Source organism: Thermobia domestica, chromosome 9 (genome assembly GCF_964235325.1).
Source record: "Thermobia domestica chromosome 9, izTheDome1.hap1.1, whole genome shotgun sequence".
NCBI classification, from domain to species: Eukaryota; Metazoa; Arthropoda; class Insecta; order Zygentoma; family Lepismatidae; genus Thermobia; species Thermobia domestica.
The window spans coordinates 104,768,642-104,786,208 of record NC_137462.1 but is presented as its reverse complement, the minus strand read 5'-3'; the positions used below and the strand labels follow the sequence as shown (position 1 = coordinate 104,786,208).

The window sequence follows — 17,567 nt, the reverse complement described above, 5'->3', positions numbered from 1 at the left end:
CCGTTATATGCACATGTGCATTTGCATAGATGAGGCACACGTACATAACCCGTGATTAAGAAGTGCACGTGCACATGTGCATTATCATGGATGAAGCTCAGATTTGTATATCTCGTGCTTAAGCCGTTATGTGCACATATGCAGTTGTGTGGATGATGCACACGCACATAACCCGTGATTAAGAAGTGCATGTGCACATGTGCATTAGCATGGATGAAGCACACATTTATATAACCTGTGCTTAAGCCGTTATGTACACATGTGCATTTGCGTGAATGCAGTACACATTTATATAACCCGTGCTTAAGCCGTTGTGTGCACATGTGCATTTGCACAGCTACTGCACATGTGTATGACACATTCGTAATACCGTGCAAGTGTATTTAGTTTCATTCTGCTAATATTTACATTAAATATGGCTATAGTATTTTTAATTGAAAGTTCAATTTTTTAAAAATTATTATATTACTCATTCTAAATAAACAATATAATGTAACCTGCATTTTTCGAAGGCTTAAGTACATTGGAATAAATATTCAATCAGATAAATCGACACGCTATAAATAGGCTCTCTCAGTAGCATAAAAAATGTGCAGTGTTCGCTTTGATGTAATAAATGACGTGAGAACCGAATAGACATGTGTCTGATTATATACATACAAAAAGATATGTAAATATAATAATCTTAATAAGATTATTATTGTTTGGAAGTAAAATATTATTTTTCTCTATTAGTTATTAATTTAATTTTTATTTCGAATCACGCATGCGCACTGGTTGGAGCTGTGTATTAGCCATGCACGGCGCGCTTATTTGTGTGGTCGGGTACGGTGTGGTGGTGTTTGTCCAATGTTGTTGAAGGCGAAGAATTCAACATTATATTATAATCAGGTGAGTGATGAACTTAATTTTACTGTAATTTGTAAAATTTAATAAAGCACCCGTTTAAATAATAAAACTGGTGTTAATGTTGCCGTATACACATGCATCCTGTTCTTCTCAAGCAGTATTTATTAGTTGACATTTTATGTTTTTGGAGGGGACATTGAAGCTATAGATATACAGTGAAGGCACTGTCATGATTTGCATCTCTTTAAAGAAAGATCTGCAAGAGTCATTATCACGTAGTCCTTTTAACATGAAATAAATTATGCATACATAACCCTACATTTGAAAGGAGGTAGTGTTCCAACGGCAGAACCTCCGAGATAATTTACAATCAAATCAAGGTATGCTAGTATCATTACCAAATCCAGAATGGGAATTAGGGGTAATAGTTAAAATAGGGAAGGTTCTAGATTACTGGTCCCCCATATAGATTAGTAGCTGGGTAGGTTTCTTTCTGTACTAAGTTTATGCATTTAACTTATACAGTATTGCCGAGCGAGCGTTAGCGAGTGAAGGCGGGTTAGAACCCCGCTGGGCACGTTGTTTTCTGTCTTTATTACTGCTCAATGGGAAGGGACCAGTAATCAAGAACCTTGCCGTTAAAATAGAACCTGATCGTATGCATGTATTTTTCTTGAGCCATCTTTTAAGAAAGGTATAAAGGCATTACTCGAGCAAACGGTTCTATGAAATTTACACGCATTTATTGCATTTTCCGGTTTCTTTTTGGAGAACATGCACTAAATGAGGAGCTAATGCATAAACCACGAACCAACTTGTCTAGGTGGCCACTAAAAAGCACGAATGCTATCTAACCGAATCAGGGCAGGAGCGCAGCAGGAGGCCCGAGCGGATCAAAGGGGTGCGTTCGTAGGGAGCAGGCGGGTCAGCAACAAGGGCATACGCATAAACGAGGATAGTGAAAACATACATTAAATATCTGCAATAATTTTTACCTTCAAAAGCACTTATATAATAGTAGTAATTCTTAATTTCAAAATGGCTTCACTGCTTTCCCGCGTACAAATGGTCTGCTGCGAGGAGAAATTCGTATGCTCTGAATTTTTACTTTTCTACACTTACCATGACGCTTGAAAAACTATAATACGACGCTCTTTATCACACGTATCGACGCTCTCTAATCGTATGCTTACATTATATCTATCGCAGTCGTCCATTGCTAACACGAACGGAACTTTCCCGCAGTTTATTTTCACCTTCTTCGCATTCTTGTATTCTTCCGCTTCAGTAAATAGTTACATGTAGAATACGTTCACTACCATTGAAAATGTATTTCAATATGATATCCACTGACAGAAATTACTTATATTTACACTCTGCTTCTTTTACGAAAAGTGTTTCACATCGTATTTTACCTATAAATTTTGTTTTCGGTAGAACCGCCTGCTCGAGTGAACCCATACAAGCATTTTTTTGAAGACCTTACTGCAACATGCAATATTTAAAAAGGATATCTGAATATAGATCGAATTGATTCAGGATATAGCTTAAGGGCAACTCTTTACTGTAGGTCTCACATGTAACATCTCCACTGTGACTTACTTCACAAAAGATAACTCTGCGAGGCAGGGTTGGTTTAAACCAGCTGGTTTTTCAGAAAAAAAAATGGTTTAAACAAGAAAAAAAAAAAAGAAAAATGTTTAAATCGTGTGAACTTTATGGTGACGTTTCCACATATCAAACCATCCGCATTACGTTTATCTACTTTTCACCTTTTAATCGAGGGGTCCCGTGTTCAATTCTCGGTCCATCTTTCAGGTGTAAAGCAAGTAGCAATTCGAGGTGTCTCTTTAAGCGAAAGTCTTCTCCGTGATAACGTTGGTATTTCATAAGGAAGTTAAGCCTAAACATACGAAATGAAACCAAGTTATATATTTCTACTTGTTTTATAAAGAAGCCAAGGCTGCTTAAACATATTGATAGAAATTGGCAAAATTTATCAACTGCCTACGTAGCTTCCAACATCAGCTTGGATTTCACTTTGTTTTAATTTTATTGAATATCTACATACCCAATTTTTAATTTAATACCTCAGTTTTAGCCTAGTGATTATGATATGTTGACCTTCAAATTTTACACACAAATACATTTAAATAACAGGATTTTCCCAATGGAGTTTCCCGATTTATATATATAATTCTGTATAATGTTTTTACTTGTGTAACTGTTTGTCTTTTAGTCCTTCTGAAATGACTCTTGACTAGGGATGGCCACAAAGTTCCGGTTCCAGAACCGGTTCTTAGGAACCGGTTTCAGACTTGGATCCGAAAGCCCCCAAAGACCCGTAAAGGAGCCACAAATTTCACCTTCAAAACACTGCAAAGAGGACCATGCGCTTGTGCTCTCCCCGCCCAAACTCTCTTGTGCCCCCAGAAAACAATTTTGGTCCACCAGTTTTTTTTTGTTTTTATTTTGGTCCACCAGTGTTTTTTGTTTTTATTTTGGTCCACCAGTGAGTGTTTAGCCAAATGAGTTGGCCAATTTGCCTGTTTAACCATTAAGTTTGCCAGTTACCCAGTTAATTTAGCTAAATGAGACAAGCGGCCGCCACCTGGGTGCCTGCCTGTCGCTTCCACCATTTCATCTAGCACACTGTTCACAGCCTTCCAGCAGCTCGTGTTTAGTGTAGGGATCGTCACAAAGTTTCGGTTCCAGACCTGGATCCGAAAACCCAGTTCCAGAACCGGTTACAGACCTGGATCCGAAGAACCGGTTCCGGACCTGGATCCGAAAAACCGGTTGTTGAACCGGATCTTCTAGAACCGGATCCGTTCAGACCCGAAAAACTGTTCCAACAGGAACCGGTTCTGGCCATCCCTACTCTTGACAATTATAGCTATTAACAAGCAAGCTTATGTAAAGATCAGTACAACGTATTTTTATCAAGAGTCCTTCGTGAGTGAGTCGGCAATCACATTTGTGACCAGTTAACCCCGGTTTCGTGTCCAAATGGACAATTTCTCTTGGATGTCTTTGAAGCTAGAACAGCTGGGGGATAGCCCAGTGCCTAGAATAGATGACTTGGTTTCAAATTTTATGCCCGAATGCAATCTCTTTGTCAAACCAAGGACCATGGGAGGGGGACCTCTCATAATTTGTACGTGAGAGATACTGGCGACCATCATTTTTGTATTGGCGAGTGAGTCTGACTTTGAAATTTTGCGCCCTGTTGTCTGTTATGCTATTGTCATTTTCTCTCTCTCTCTCTCTCTCTCTCTCTCTCTCTCTCTCTCTGTAATAATGCACGAAATTTGCACTTCACAAAAAAATCAAAGCTCTGTTCAGTCATGTCTTTAACCCGTTATGTAGATTCTTACAAAAAATAAAGTAGTACGAGAAAAAGCACAATCTTATCAAAAAAGAGCTGAGTTTGAATGATTTATGAGTGTTATCTAGTTAGGATATTTTTTCCTTCACTGCTATTAAATTTTTCATAGTCACTTATGAATCTTTGTAAATAGTGAATTGAAAAAATGAAATGAAATCTTTGAGTTTTACGTCCCACGGTTATGCCGGTTAGGCTAAAGGAGACGGTGATAATGAGAGATGAGTAAAATGGTGGAATGAAGAAAGTGGGAGAAAACGGGAGTACCCCGAGAAAACCCACGAGCACGGTGTTTGTCCACCACAAAGCTCACTTGGCGGGGGCTGGGATCGAACCCGGGACCCCAAGCACCAGAGGTGAACGCTCTACCACTGAGCCACCGCGCCTCCCAAATAGTGAATTGAAACTAAATTGTCCACAATAATGTAAATGGATTGTGTGTGCTAGATTTGACTTTAAAACTTGTTTTGAGAACACACAAAATTTAAATTTGAGCATATTACAAATGTGATTTGACGCGAAATAACTGTGTAGTAATATGTAAGAAAGATATGGTAAAAATTGAAGTGTTTTCTTTCATAATACTTTCATTTTCTTAAATGTGGGAAACTAGGTCGTATCTACATACTATAATTTTTCCGCTATTTTTGGAAACTAATAGGAAGTTTTTAATTATGTATACGACAAACGCCATGAGATATTTATTATTTGTCCACACGGGCCAGTTAATTTATATATATTAGTATGGCGCTAAATACGTTGTACAACTGTTAGGTGTTACACTACCGAAAACGTGAGAAAATTAACTTTAAGGATCCATGGCTCCAGTACTATGGGACCAATCGTGGTCGGGTCAAAGCGTCACATAGGAACTAGTATGTGTCCTATCCAAATATCCACGTTTCAGAATCGTGCGGCATTTGCGCATCAATTTCTGTAGAGGCAGTTGATTAGTACTTCAAATTTCCGGAGCATTTCCGAAATGCCTCTCTAAGCTTTAATGCGCAAATGCCGCACGATTCTGAAACATGGATATTTGAATAAGGCACACACTAGTTCCTAAGTGATGTTATGCAGGGCTCCCAGCTGTCCTCTTTTTCCTATTTTTTCTTATTTGTTTGGAAATGTGTGTATATTTGTCCTATATTTTAATCTTCTCCTATATTTCCTATATTTTTAGTGATTGCATTATTAAAAATACAAGCCAAAGACAGTTCCAGTGATGATTTAAGTTGCTACATATTAGCAATATGCTAAATAAGTCATAGCATTTTTTAAGGGACAAGTCACTAATCCTCACTATTACTTTTTTTAAAAAAATTTGCTCTTTACTATCCTCCTCTGTTCATTTTTTTTTCTGTTTCCTATGTGCTTATTCTTCCTCAATGAAGCTTAGCTGAGGAACCTTACCGTGCTCCAGACTCTTGTAACGCAAGCTGTGTTAGCATTTTCTTTCAGCAGTGTGTGCAGCAGTATTGTTTCGGCATTAAGGTGTGTTGGTATTCACCAACATATCCCAACGTCTTCCAATATTGCTGTACATAATATGCAAGGTCCACACGCGTCCTGGAAACCCTGGAAATAAAAGTGTTTCGTAAAAACGTCCTGAAAAGGTCACGGAAAACGTCCTGACGAGAACTTTCTGGAACTTCAAGATTTCCATTGAAAGTCAATGAAAATCCTCAATGTTGTTAGAAGCTCTGTTGTATCTTTTCTAGAGCACAAAGGTGAAAAATCCAGGAGTCTGAAATAGTTACCTATAATGAGCAACCAAGACAATATTACGTGAGTAGACATTTATAGACTTTATAACATTTCAGAAAATAAATTGTTTTCACAGAAATTAGTTATGTAGCGCTCCCTAGCAGAATGCTCCCGATTTTTGGTGACTGAATTTGATCTAACTTTGACCTAAGTTTTCCGGAGATACATAGATTATCTCCACTTTATAGGTTCAGATTCGCGTACATCCTGTATGAGATTTACCATTGTTATTTTTTTTTCCTACTAGATAGCACCATTAATACTCCTCATTGTGAATATAAACAACTAAAAGTAGTACTGATGGCACAGTCCGTCAATCTTCTATTTCAGTGTTCTAACTTATTAAATTAAAAAAAAAAAAAAAAAAAAAAAAAAATTCGTCGCTTTGCATGAGTAAGGTTGTGAATTTACGAAATACATATTTTTCTGAAGTCATGGCAATTGTATTAATTTGAAAGGGATGTTTGTATGATACTTTTTATATTGCTACTCTCACTATTTCATTGTAATAATAGAATATTGAGTGTCTGTTATTTATCTTATTGTGCTCTGAAATTAAACTTCACTTTCTGCTCACTTTTATATTGACTGTTCGCTTCTATATTCATGTGTAAGACAAAAACTTGACATTTACAACATTGGTGCTGAATACTAAATTGTCGTAAGAGTTGACATTTTGAAGTTATTAAATACGTTTCATCCGTATGCATGTTTTTTTCTATAAGTTAAATTGTGTAAAAAGTTTTCAACAACTAAGAATGTATGTGTATATTGACTATGTATATGTATAATTTTATCAAATTTGCAGAATTAAGACACATTCAAAAAGTCACACATTAAAGAATTATCTTCTTTAGCGATCATGGGAACTCGGATAGTACTACATTCCTCCACATGCTCTATGAAGTAAAAACAGTGGAGTTGGCAAAAAATGTAATGCATTTCCTAGGTTGGTTTCTTCAGCAAACAAACGAAAGTAACATTGAAAAAAAAAACTACCAATAACATTGATTGTTTAAAAGTAAGATGTATTAATCTATCCAAATTGGATCCTAGTTTTCATCAGATTTGCTGATTTATTTTTGCCACCACATTTCACATCATATAAAAGATATGTAACCTTGGCAGATAACTTAATCACAAGAAATAATTTATGGTGATTATTTGCTCTAACATTAACTAAATATTGAAAAATATTATTTATATGCATGAAATTTTTTCGCTGCATTAACACAGCACAATCGATACAATGTTACTTTCAGTTTCAAATGTTGGCGAGTGGTGGAAAAACTCCGAAACAACTAGCACAGAATATTCTTCGTCGTGTCGTGGTGGATGAAGTTGCTGAGCTGTATAGCCTCACAGGAAAGTCGGGAATAAATTGTGTGAGGAAGCTGTCGTTTGTGGAGACACAAACCTACAAGTTTATTGTTGGTAAGATTTTTTTGTGCATTTTTTTTTTTAAATCGTGATCGCATTGTCTTCAATGCTTGATAGTTTATAGGGTGTTTATTGGGAAAGGGCAATAATTAGGTTGTGCTCAAGCATGTCCAGAACAAGAAGTCCATATAAACTTTGTTTCAGGGATATTACTATATGAATTTGGTACATGTGGACAAGGAAATGTGTACATTGGAGTTACGTTGAAACAGTTTCATTAATTTTATGTTCCCGCTGTTATTTACCAACACTGTACACCTTTTCTTTCAACCACCCATACAGTAGCCCAAGGGTGTTAGAACAGGTGCCTAGGTGGCCATTAGACTAGCCCAAAACATCCAATCCAACGACTAGTATTTTGCGTGAAGGCACTGGGTGATAGTCGAGTGAAAACGGTTCACCGTCCATTTGGTATCACATGATGCGTAGAAAGAATACTATCCTCCAAATACGGAGGGAAAGTATTTTGCAAAAGATGAAGGTATGGTGCACTGTCAACACGAAAGTTCCATCTGGTAACTGTTCGCATGAAGCATGTTGGTTTTCCGCGGACCATTGGTGCCAATTATGAGTAGTGTTAATCCTGTAGTATCCTCCTCAGTCCTCTTTACATTAGTTACCATTCTCGTGTCTTATAGTATCACAGTACGCATTTCAACATAATTGCAGTGTACCCTTGTCACCATGCATTAAACTTCATGTAGTGATATATCTGAAACAAAGGTTTAAAACGTATATGTTTATGTAAACTTGATTGTTGTAGTCGACAAATCTGACCGCCTCTCAAATTATTGACCTTTCCTCCTGAAGCACCCTGTATATTGTTTCTTTTTGAGTAACAAATTGTTCTTTGATATAAAATATACTGTTTTGCAATAGAATGTAAGTTGAGTGTTTGTAGTAACACAGACCCCACCAAAAACAAAACAAACAGAAGAAAAGTGAGATGAGTACAGTTATGTTTAATTATTTCAATAAGTGAGGAATTTTTAATTTGATAGGTTCTTTTTCTGGCGTTAGTAGAAGCCATAAAATTCTACTATATTTACTCAATTATACCGCTGAATTGTTCCAAATTTTATTACCTTAAAACAATGATTCTCATTATAAACAATAATTTTGAAAGGCATGTGAAACATGGCCGTTGGTTCAATTCCAGATCACACAAAATATTTCCAATCCTCTCCCCACATTATTTAAACTTGTAAGACGAAAATATCATACGTCGTATATGCTTTGTAATGACTGCACTTTTTTATTTACTTAAAAAGTCACTGACAATTGCTGCAAATGATAAAAATGTCAATTAGATTGAGAGGGGAGTCATTGGTGTGGTGAGTGACTCACTGCTGGGAATGACAATTTCAGTAATCTTCAATACAGAGAGGCAGTGGGAGGGGGGGAAAATCGGAGCATAAACTTCTCTGTATGCTGTATGCGAAATAGTTTTTCTTTATCTGTTCCGTATAAAAATTGCGTGAAGTATTATACTCTCGTAAATACAGCAAATATCTCATTACCAAGGTATCATTCAGACGGAAAAGGATTGCATACCAAAATTGTTGTTAGGGTTTCTCTTTCTCACTTTTGATGTTCTTATTTTAGGATTTAAGTTTACTAATGAATGTATAATTTCATATATATCAACATAGTCATATGTACATTTTTTTCTAGCATCTGCAAAGAAATTATATCCTGAGTGTTCGGAGGAGCAAATCAGGGAAGCGATAAGTGATTGGCTGCACCACGCCAAAACAAGGAGGTCACGAAGGTACGTATCACCTCTGATGTTTGGTTTTCATGTATTCGTAAGCCTTTATTTTAATATTTACATGCAATTTTGCAGCAGTTTTCAAAATAAGAACGGTTAACAAGTGGTCTCCAAGCTTTAAATTGTCACTATAATCTACATCAGAAGTCGGCAACAGGGCGGACATTTTTGCATACTTGGGACCTAGCGGGCAAGGAGGTGCGGAACTGTGCTTTTACCTTGAAATATGTGCGAGTAGCTAACGGAGTATAAAATGTGTTTGCTCTCGTAGGTAATTTATAAGCAGAAAAAAAAAACCTTTGACGCAGTCATTCTTTCAACTTTATTCTCTATAATTTATACGCACCTATTCTCAACGTGTATATTAACGCTCTCCAGCGGCGTTCTCATTTTCAAAGGGGACACTAGAACAAAACTGGGCGATTCGGGGGTGTTTGAGATTTCATGATCTTTAAGACTTTTTTCTTATTCTGCGAGAACGATTATGTATTTTACAAACTATTAGAAATTTGTAGACTTATATGACACAAACAAACTTTTTCTTTTTTTTTTAAAGGTTAATATCGACGGAAAAGAGAGGAACATTTCATTTTTTTTTTCGTCTTGTACAGTGTTCAATATAAATATCGCAACTCGACTACAGTTTTAAGATTTTATCTTATGCAATACATTTGAAATCAATGTTCTGCAGGTTGCTGCATAATCAATCTAACCTTAAACTAACGCCTGATAGGCAGGTAACCAGCGAAATATTGATTTCAAATGCATAAATTAAAGTATTGTACTACTATAGAGTTGCGATATTTATGTGGAACACTGTACCACCTGATGATAAAAAGAAATTGACTCATTGATAGTAAAAGAAATGTTTCTTAAGAATCTTACTAGTATTGTTTAAATTCAAAATGTACATTATATTAGTTGAAAAAAAGAAGAAACCTTTACGTCAGGATTGCAACGCTGAGTTAGGAAGGAGGATAATCCGATGTCCCGTCATTGCACTATTCGATTTACAGGCACGCAGACAGAGAATATGGATTTTGCCGATCGCTTATCTAGGATATAGGATCTTTTTTTCTTACACAAATTTGCCACTGTGTTTTTGCATATTTTGGGTTAAATTTTAAGCAGTACTTAGTCTTCCAGTGTCTCAGTATCTAGTAACATGACTTGAAATATGAATATCTAAAAAAAATTATTAATAATGCCATTGTACTTGATAGCAATAAGATTTATAAATTTGTTTCACTGTGAGTCATATAAGTCAGGGGCGCACTGACAGGAAGTCCGTCGGATCTGAACCCCTATAACGTTTAATTTGTATGAAAATGAATATAATTTCAAGGGCAGGTACGTAACTTATTTGCATTTCATACTCTAAACCATCCTCGGCCGCTCGCAGAGAGGAATACAGAGTGCACTACTGTATATACTTCTGCCTATCTTGCATAACGTGGTAGAGATCAGCCAGTTATATACAATTGATAATATGGAAAAGGCAACGTTTTTATTGGTTGTTCATGCCACAAAAATAAATCTTTTTCATCTTGCTTGCTTCTCTGAATATTGTTTCTTACTTTCAACCCACTTCCCGTAGCTTAGGTAACATAAAACTTCCATTTGTGCTAGATTTTTCTTCGTTATGCGTTGCCTCACAGCTTTCGTCTTCATTTTGAACTTTTCAGAAGGCATTCGAAGTGTAGTGTTTCGATCATCCGTGAACATTCACCTCAATTTCTCTACCAAATTCACTTCTCATAGTTCTTACTGCATCCAGTCTTGAGTTTATTCTCATCCTTCACTGTCCGTACGAATGAGCACGGGGTGAACAAGCATGCTCATACATTTACTCCTGTTGTAATAACTCAGTTTTACGTGTACTTAAACCCACACTTGTCAATGTCATTCAAGGTCAGTGCATTTAGTACCATTTACTCATGAGATGTTCTACCAGTGTTTTCAACACACGTTTGCACAGGATTGCCACCTGTCGATAAAAAGCCAGCCTCGTTTTCAAATTGCTAATTTAAATACTCTTACTGGAATTGATTCAATACCCTAAGAAATCTTATTTCAGAGATGCTGATGGTGGTGATTTATTGAGCTTAAATGGTAGTCTTTAGCTTTGTTTCTGGAGAAAATGGTATGGCATGTATAATTTGGATGGACCATATTTAAATTCTTAATCTCAAACTATGCTAAGAATATGACTGTGATTTAGTTTAAATAGATTGATTTAGTGTCTGCACTTACTGTATTACTTTTAAAACTTCTCTTTACAGGATGCAGAGGACTGAGGCCAAGGATTTATCGGAGAAAGTAAATTAAAAGAAAGAAAAAAAAACTACAACCATCTTGTAGATTACTTTTTATATTTAATAAGAAATAAATGTATAGATATATATATAATCAGTTGTTATCAATGTTGTAATACCTACTATTTCCATAAAATTACAGCGGAGTTGCACCAAGTTACGGTTAATAGAATATATAAACATTTTTGCACTTCTTCAATGGGATAACGACGAAATCACCAATCCAGATGTGATGGACTGCATAGCTAAATGGACAAATTTAGTTGGGTTAGACCCTCCGGCTCTCGAAAAACGTAACAATCAGTCGGCTTGGGACGAGCCCATCGTTAATTGCCATGCAGCTTCTTTATTGCAGACTACAAATAACATCGAAGATAAAGCCAGACTTTTAGCGGTCATGTCCCCAGAAAGCGGAGCATGGCTTCAAGCTCTACCATCACCATCTCTGGGCCTACACCTATCTAATGAGAGCTTCCGAGTATCAGTTGCACTACGGTTGGGAGCAGATATATGTGAACCACACCACTGCCCCATTTGTAACACCTTTGTTGATAAAAAAGGATTACACGGTTTGTCGTGCAAAAGCAGCGCAGGCAGACACCCACGTCATTCAAGTGTAAATGATATAATATTAAGAGCATTAATATCAGCAGGGATCCCAGCAGTGAGGGAACCGATTGGATGCAGCCGATCTGACGGAAAAAGACCCGATGGTATGACATTAGTACCTTGGAAGAAAGGAAAGGCATTGATTTGGGACTTCACATGTTCAGACACGTATGCCCCCTCCAACCTACAACATGCCTCAGTACAAGCTGGACTCGTAGCTGCTCGAAGAGCGAAAGAAAAAAGGAATAAATATAGAAATCTACTCGATAACTATTGCTTTGTCGCAATAGCAATTGAGTCTAGCGGTTCTTGGGAAGAAGAAGGCCTCAAATTTATAAAAGAAATCGGCCACCGTCTATCAATTAAATCAGGAGATAATCGAGCAAAAAGTTTCCTGATTCAACGCATAAGCATAGCCATTCAACGTGGGAACGTGTCGGCTATAATGGGAACGTTACCCACTAGTAAAGAGCTAGAAGAAGTCTTTCTTCTGTAATTGCGGAGAAGGGAGGTTAGGAGAAAAAACAAACATCATTGGTGCATCAATTTATGTAGCAACCGAGCAAGGAGTATGAAGAGACAGCTCACAGTCCATAAGTTTATATATATATATAAAAACAGCATGAATGCTGTACCGTACGTCAAGACAGTGACATAACATGACAGGTTGGAGCCTTTGAAAACAGAAGATTTAGTAGTACCTGCCGAACATCATGGGAACAAAGTACCGAAGAATAGATATTTACTGTTTCATTTGAATTTTTCATTATAACAGTTTTTTTAATAATCATTGTTATTTTACAATTCTTTTGTTTAAAATCTAGTTTCACTTGTGATTGAGTTGAGGCCACTTTGCTTTATCAAGCATATATTTTAAATCTGAAATAGCTCCATGATGGCTTTTGATGAAATCATACTATGTAAAAGCTATGTTGACAAACCAAGCACTGTATTAAAAGAAAAAACTATATATGCAAACCACAACTGTTCATAAGTTCAGAACCTAATTATTCAGACAAGTATGAGTTTTTTCTTTCTTAATATTTTCAGTATCATATATAGGGGTCGGAAGTTAAAGATAGTTTTTCCCAAGTGCCCGAAGGTAAGAGGAACACCATAATATATGTTAATTTCGGGTCATTTTAGGCCAGAAAATGCTTAGTTTTAAGTCATATTTGGCTTATTGGTCCCCATTTCCCTTTAAGTCTTAACAGCTGGTTTTGGTACTTGACCTTTTTTCAACTACAGTTTTGCTGCCCATTCTCAATTAGAAACTCTTAAACATAGTTTTCTGTAATAATCTCTGACAATAGGAACCCTTGAATGACTGGAGCAGGTATAGTAGGTATGACCAGACAGTAGATGCTTGTGAGGATTGTCCTCCAAGTAGTTCAAAATGAACAGCAGAAACAGGGCGACGAAAATGCAAATTTGCAATTTTTTTTTCTGTTCAACATATCACCAGAATTGTGTATTATTTAAATATTATACACATTAAGTGTATCATTATTGATTTTATCATATTTTAAGTATTTTTTTCCAAATTTAGGTCATTTTCTTAATATGTTTAGGCTTTTTAAAAATTTTTTTAGGTAAGGTCTTCAACTTCCAGGCCCTAATGGTACGATACCCAATATGCTGCATAGCAAAATGAAAAGTCTATAATGATATATGTGTAGGAAGAAAGAAAAATATTGTCTAAATGCTCGTGACAGTGGTTTGTTAATATATACACTACTGATAAACAAAGTTTCGTCAGAGTACCATATTGTCTCGTCTTCAGGTGACGAGAATATGCTGTAGCTGCCTTTTGAGGGGGGGGGATTGGAATATAGAACTTTGGGATTACTGACCTGGAACGTTAATGGTGCGGTAGAGTAGTGCACGAGTCAGTAATTTTGGGTAAGTATATAATTGCTTTTTCGTTACATGTAACTCTGTTACTTTTCAAGAAGACGTTTACAATGTTGTATTTGAACTGCGTAAGGCACCAAATATATAAACTCCTTTTTTTTCGTTGTATCTCTAATATGCTTTTACATCACCTCTACACTACGAGGAAATCACCTGTGTCCTACATGAAAATCCTCTCGGTACTGCTTGTAAATCAAATGTGCGGAAGGTGTAAATCACTTGTGCAGGACGTGTGCATGGTAGGTATTGCGCATCCGAAGATGTTGAATAGAACCTGTGACGCTTATGTGCATCACATGTACAGGCGTGCATTTATACAGATGATGCACATGTTGCATCCGTGCAATTGTACATGTACTACATGTAAATCACCTCTGTCCTACATGTAAATCAAATACGTGCTACGTGTAAATCAACTGTGCGAAAGGCGTAAATCACTTGTGCAGGACGTGTGCACTGCACATGTACTGTGCACGTGAAGATGTTGAATAGGACCTGTGACGCTTATGTGCATCACATGTACAGGCGTACATTTATACAGATGATGCACATGTAGCATCCGTGCAATTGTACATGTACTACATGTAAATCACCTCTGTCCTACATGTAAATCAAATACGTGCTACGTGTAAATCAACTGTGCGGAAGGCGTAAATCACTTGTGCAGGACGTGTACACTACACATGTACTGTGCACGTGAAGATGTTGAATAGAACCTGTGACGCTTATGTGCATCACATGTACAGGCGTACATTTATACAGATGATGCACATGTTGCATCCGTGCAATTGTACATGTACTACATGTAAATCACCTCTGTCCTACATGTAAATCAAATACGTGCTACGTGTAAATCAACTGTGCGGAAGGCGTAAATCACTTGTGCAGGACGTGTACACTACACATGTACTGTGCACGTGAAGATGTTGAATAGGACCTGTGACGCTTATGTGCATCACATGTACAGGCGTACATTTATACAGATGATGCACATGTTGCATCCGTGCAATTGTACATGTACTACATGTAAATCACCTCTGTCCTACATGTAAATCAAATACGTGCTACGTGTAAATCAACTGTGCGGAAGGCGTAAATCACTTGTGCAGGACGTGTGCACTGCACATGTACTGTGCACGTGAAGATGTTGAATAGGACCTGTGACGCTTATGTGCATCACATGTACAGGCGTACATTTATACATATGATGCACATGTTGCATCCGTGCAATTGTACATGTACTACATGTAAATCACCTCTGTCCTACATGTAAATCAAATACGTGCTACGTGTAAATCAACTGTGCGGAAGGCGTAAATCACTTGTGCAGGACGTGTCCAATACACATGTACTGTGCACGTGAAGATGTTGAATAGGATCTGTGACGCTTATGTGCATCACATGTACAGGCGTGCATTTATACAGATAATGCACATGTTGCATCCGTGCAATTGTGCATTTACTGCGTGTAAATCACCTGTGTTCTACATGTAAATAACCTCTGTCCTACATGTAAATCACCTGGGTATTGCGTGTAAATCACCTCTATCGTACATGTAAATCACCTATGTGCTACATGTAAATCCCCTCTTTCCTACATGTAAATCATCTGGGTACTGCGTGTAAATCACCTGTGTGCTACGTGTAAATCACCGCTGTCCTAGATGTAAATCACCTGTGCACTACATGTAAATCGAATACGTGTAACGTGTAAATCAACTGTGCGGAACGTGGAAATCATTTGTGCAGGACGTGTGCACTGCACATGTCCTGTGCACGTGAAGATGTTGAATAGGACTTGTGATGTATATGTGCATCACATGTACAGGCGTGCATTTATACAGATGATGCACATGTTGCATCCGTGCAATTGTACATGTACTATACGGATACTGTACGTGCATTGTGCTGTCTGGGTAGTGACAAGGCATACTCAATAGTTTTGTAAATGTACTACAAGTGGCTTCATGACTAATTGTACGCTGCCAACATCTTATTTTTAATTATTTCACTTACGTCGTTTCCTCTATTTCTTTGCTTGGCCTACTCTCTCTGTCCTGGCTATGATACTGAAACCCCTCGAATGTACATCGGCTAGTTGAAATAACTCGTGTAGTGAAATGAATGACACGTTTACCTTCAGCATGTGTGTAAGGGCAGATCCTCTATTTTATAAGATCCTTGGTGGTTACAATGAACGAAATGTAGTCGACGATGAAAAGAAGCATATTAACTAGAGCAACCCAAAAGCATAAAAAGCATAAAGAGCATAATAGCAATTTAGACATATCGTTGGTATCTTGAACATGGTTGTGGTTGTCTAAGGGTCTAGAAGTAACTAATTTTAAAAGCATAATAAAGCATAATTTTAGAAAATAAAGCATAAAGCATAATTTAAAATATATAGCACAATTCTTGGAAAATTCTGTTTAACTGGAAGTTTAACATAGTGTATTAATATTTTTAAAACAAATATTTACGATGCAATATCATTGAGAACGTACCAATTCAATATCGGTTTTAGGTGTTTACGTTGTTTTGAATATCTCAGCATGTATTTGTACTACCAAATTGAAGATTACTGGACGTCTCCAACTCGTGCAGAGCTAACACTTTCATCTCTTAACACTTTTTTCTAAAACTATTTGGAGGAGGTGAAATTAGGGTTTGCAGTAGCAAAATTTTTGGACATTGAGCAGGAAACAACTGACATAGAGGTCTGAATTTGTGTGTACATGTAGTCCGGGGTCATAAGTTAATACACAAAAATTTACAGACTTGCTCCCAAAGGCCTGAAAAAAATCGTTAAGTTGGGGAATTAAGCCAATTTAACAGTTTTCACTGTCCAATATCTCCAATGGGCCTGGATAAAAAATCTGAAATTTTGGGAATACTTAGTCCTTTAGTATACCATAACACACAACAAAGAACGTTTTGTGTTTTTGAGTAGAAGGGGATCAAAATATTAATTAATGACATACTCTAGGAGATGTTTTGTTCATAAAATCTTTTTTGGAAATTGAAAACATGTTTCGGAAGAGGAAACAACTGACGTAAAGGTCTGAATTTGTGTGTGCACGTACGCCAGGGTCATAAGTTAATACACAAAAGTTTACAGACCTGTAAATGCTCCCAAAGGTCTGAAAAGAAATCGTAAAATTGGGGAATTATGCCAATTTAGCATATTTCACTGTTCAATATCTCCACTGGGCTTGGATAAAAAAAATCTGAAATTTTGGGAATAGTTAGTCCTTTAGTATATCATAGCACACAACAAAGCGCGTTTCTTGTTTTTGAGCTGAAGGGGTCAAAATATTAAGTAATGACGTTTATATTCTGCAGTCGGTGTTTACAGTCTGTAAGTGTTCACTGACTTGAGAATGTAGATCAAACGACAGGACAACAGTCTCCTGCATGAGTTGACAGTCAAAACAAGAATAAACATGATTGAGTATCATTGATATAGCAAGCAGCAAGAGCAAGGAGTACTTACGGACTTTTTGTCAAGGGTGCAGTTTGA

The 17,567-nt window shown here is 36.9% G+C and overlaps 1 protein-coding gene across 1 annotated transcript; it reads left to right on the top strand.

Annotated features, from left to right (window-relative positions):
* Window positions 1–291: 291 nt before the first annotated feature.
* Window positions 292–11,637, top strand: LOC145694909 (uncharacterized). The gene is made up of 4 exons (XM_081771655.1): window positions 292–891; window positions 7,261–7,432; window positions 9,113–9,209; window positions 11,492–11,637. Exons 1-4 carry the CDS (start codon window positions 850–852, stop codon window positions 11,535–11,537), a joined length of 357 nt encoding a protein of 118 aa, XP_081627781.1. The 5' UTR covers window positions 292–849; the 3' UTR covers window positions 11,538–11,637.
* Window positions 11,638–17,567: the final 5,930 nt, after the last annotated feature.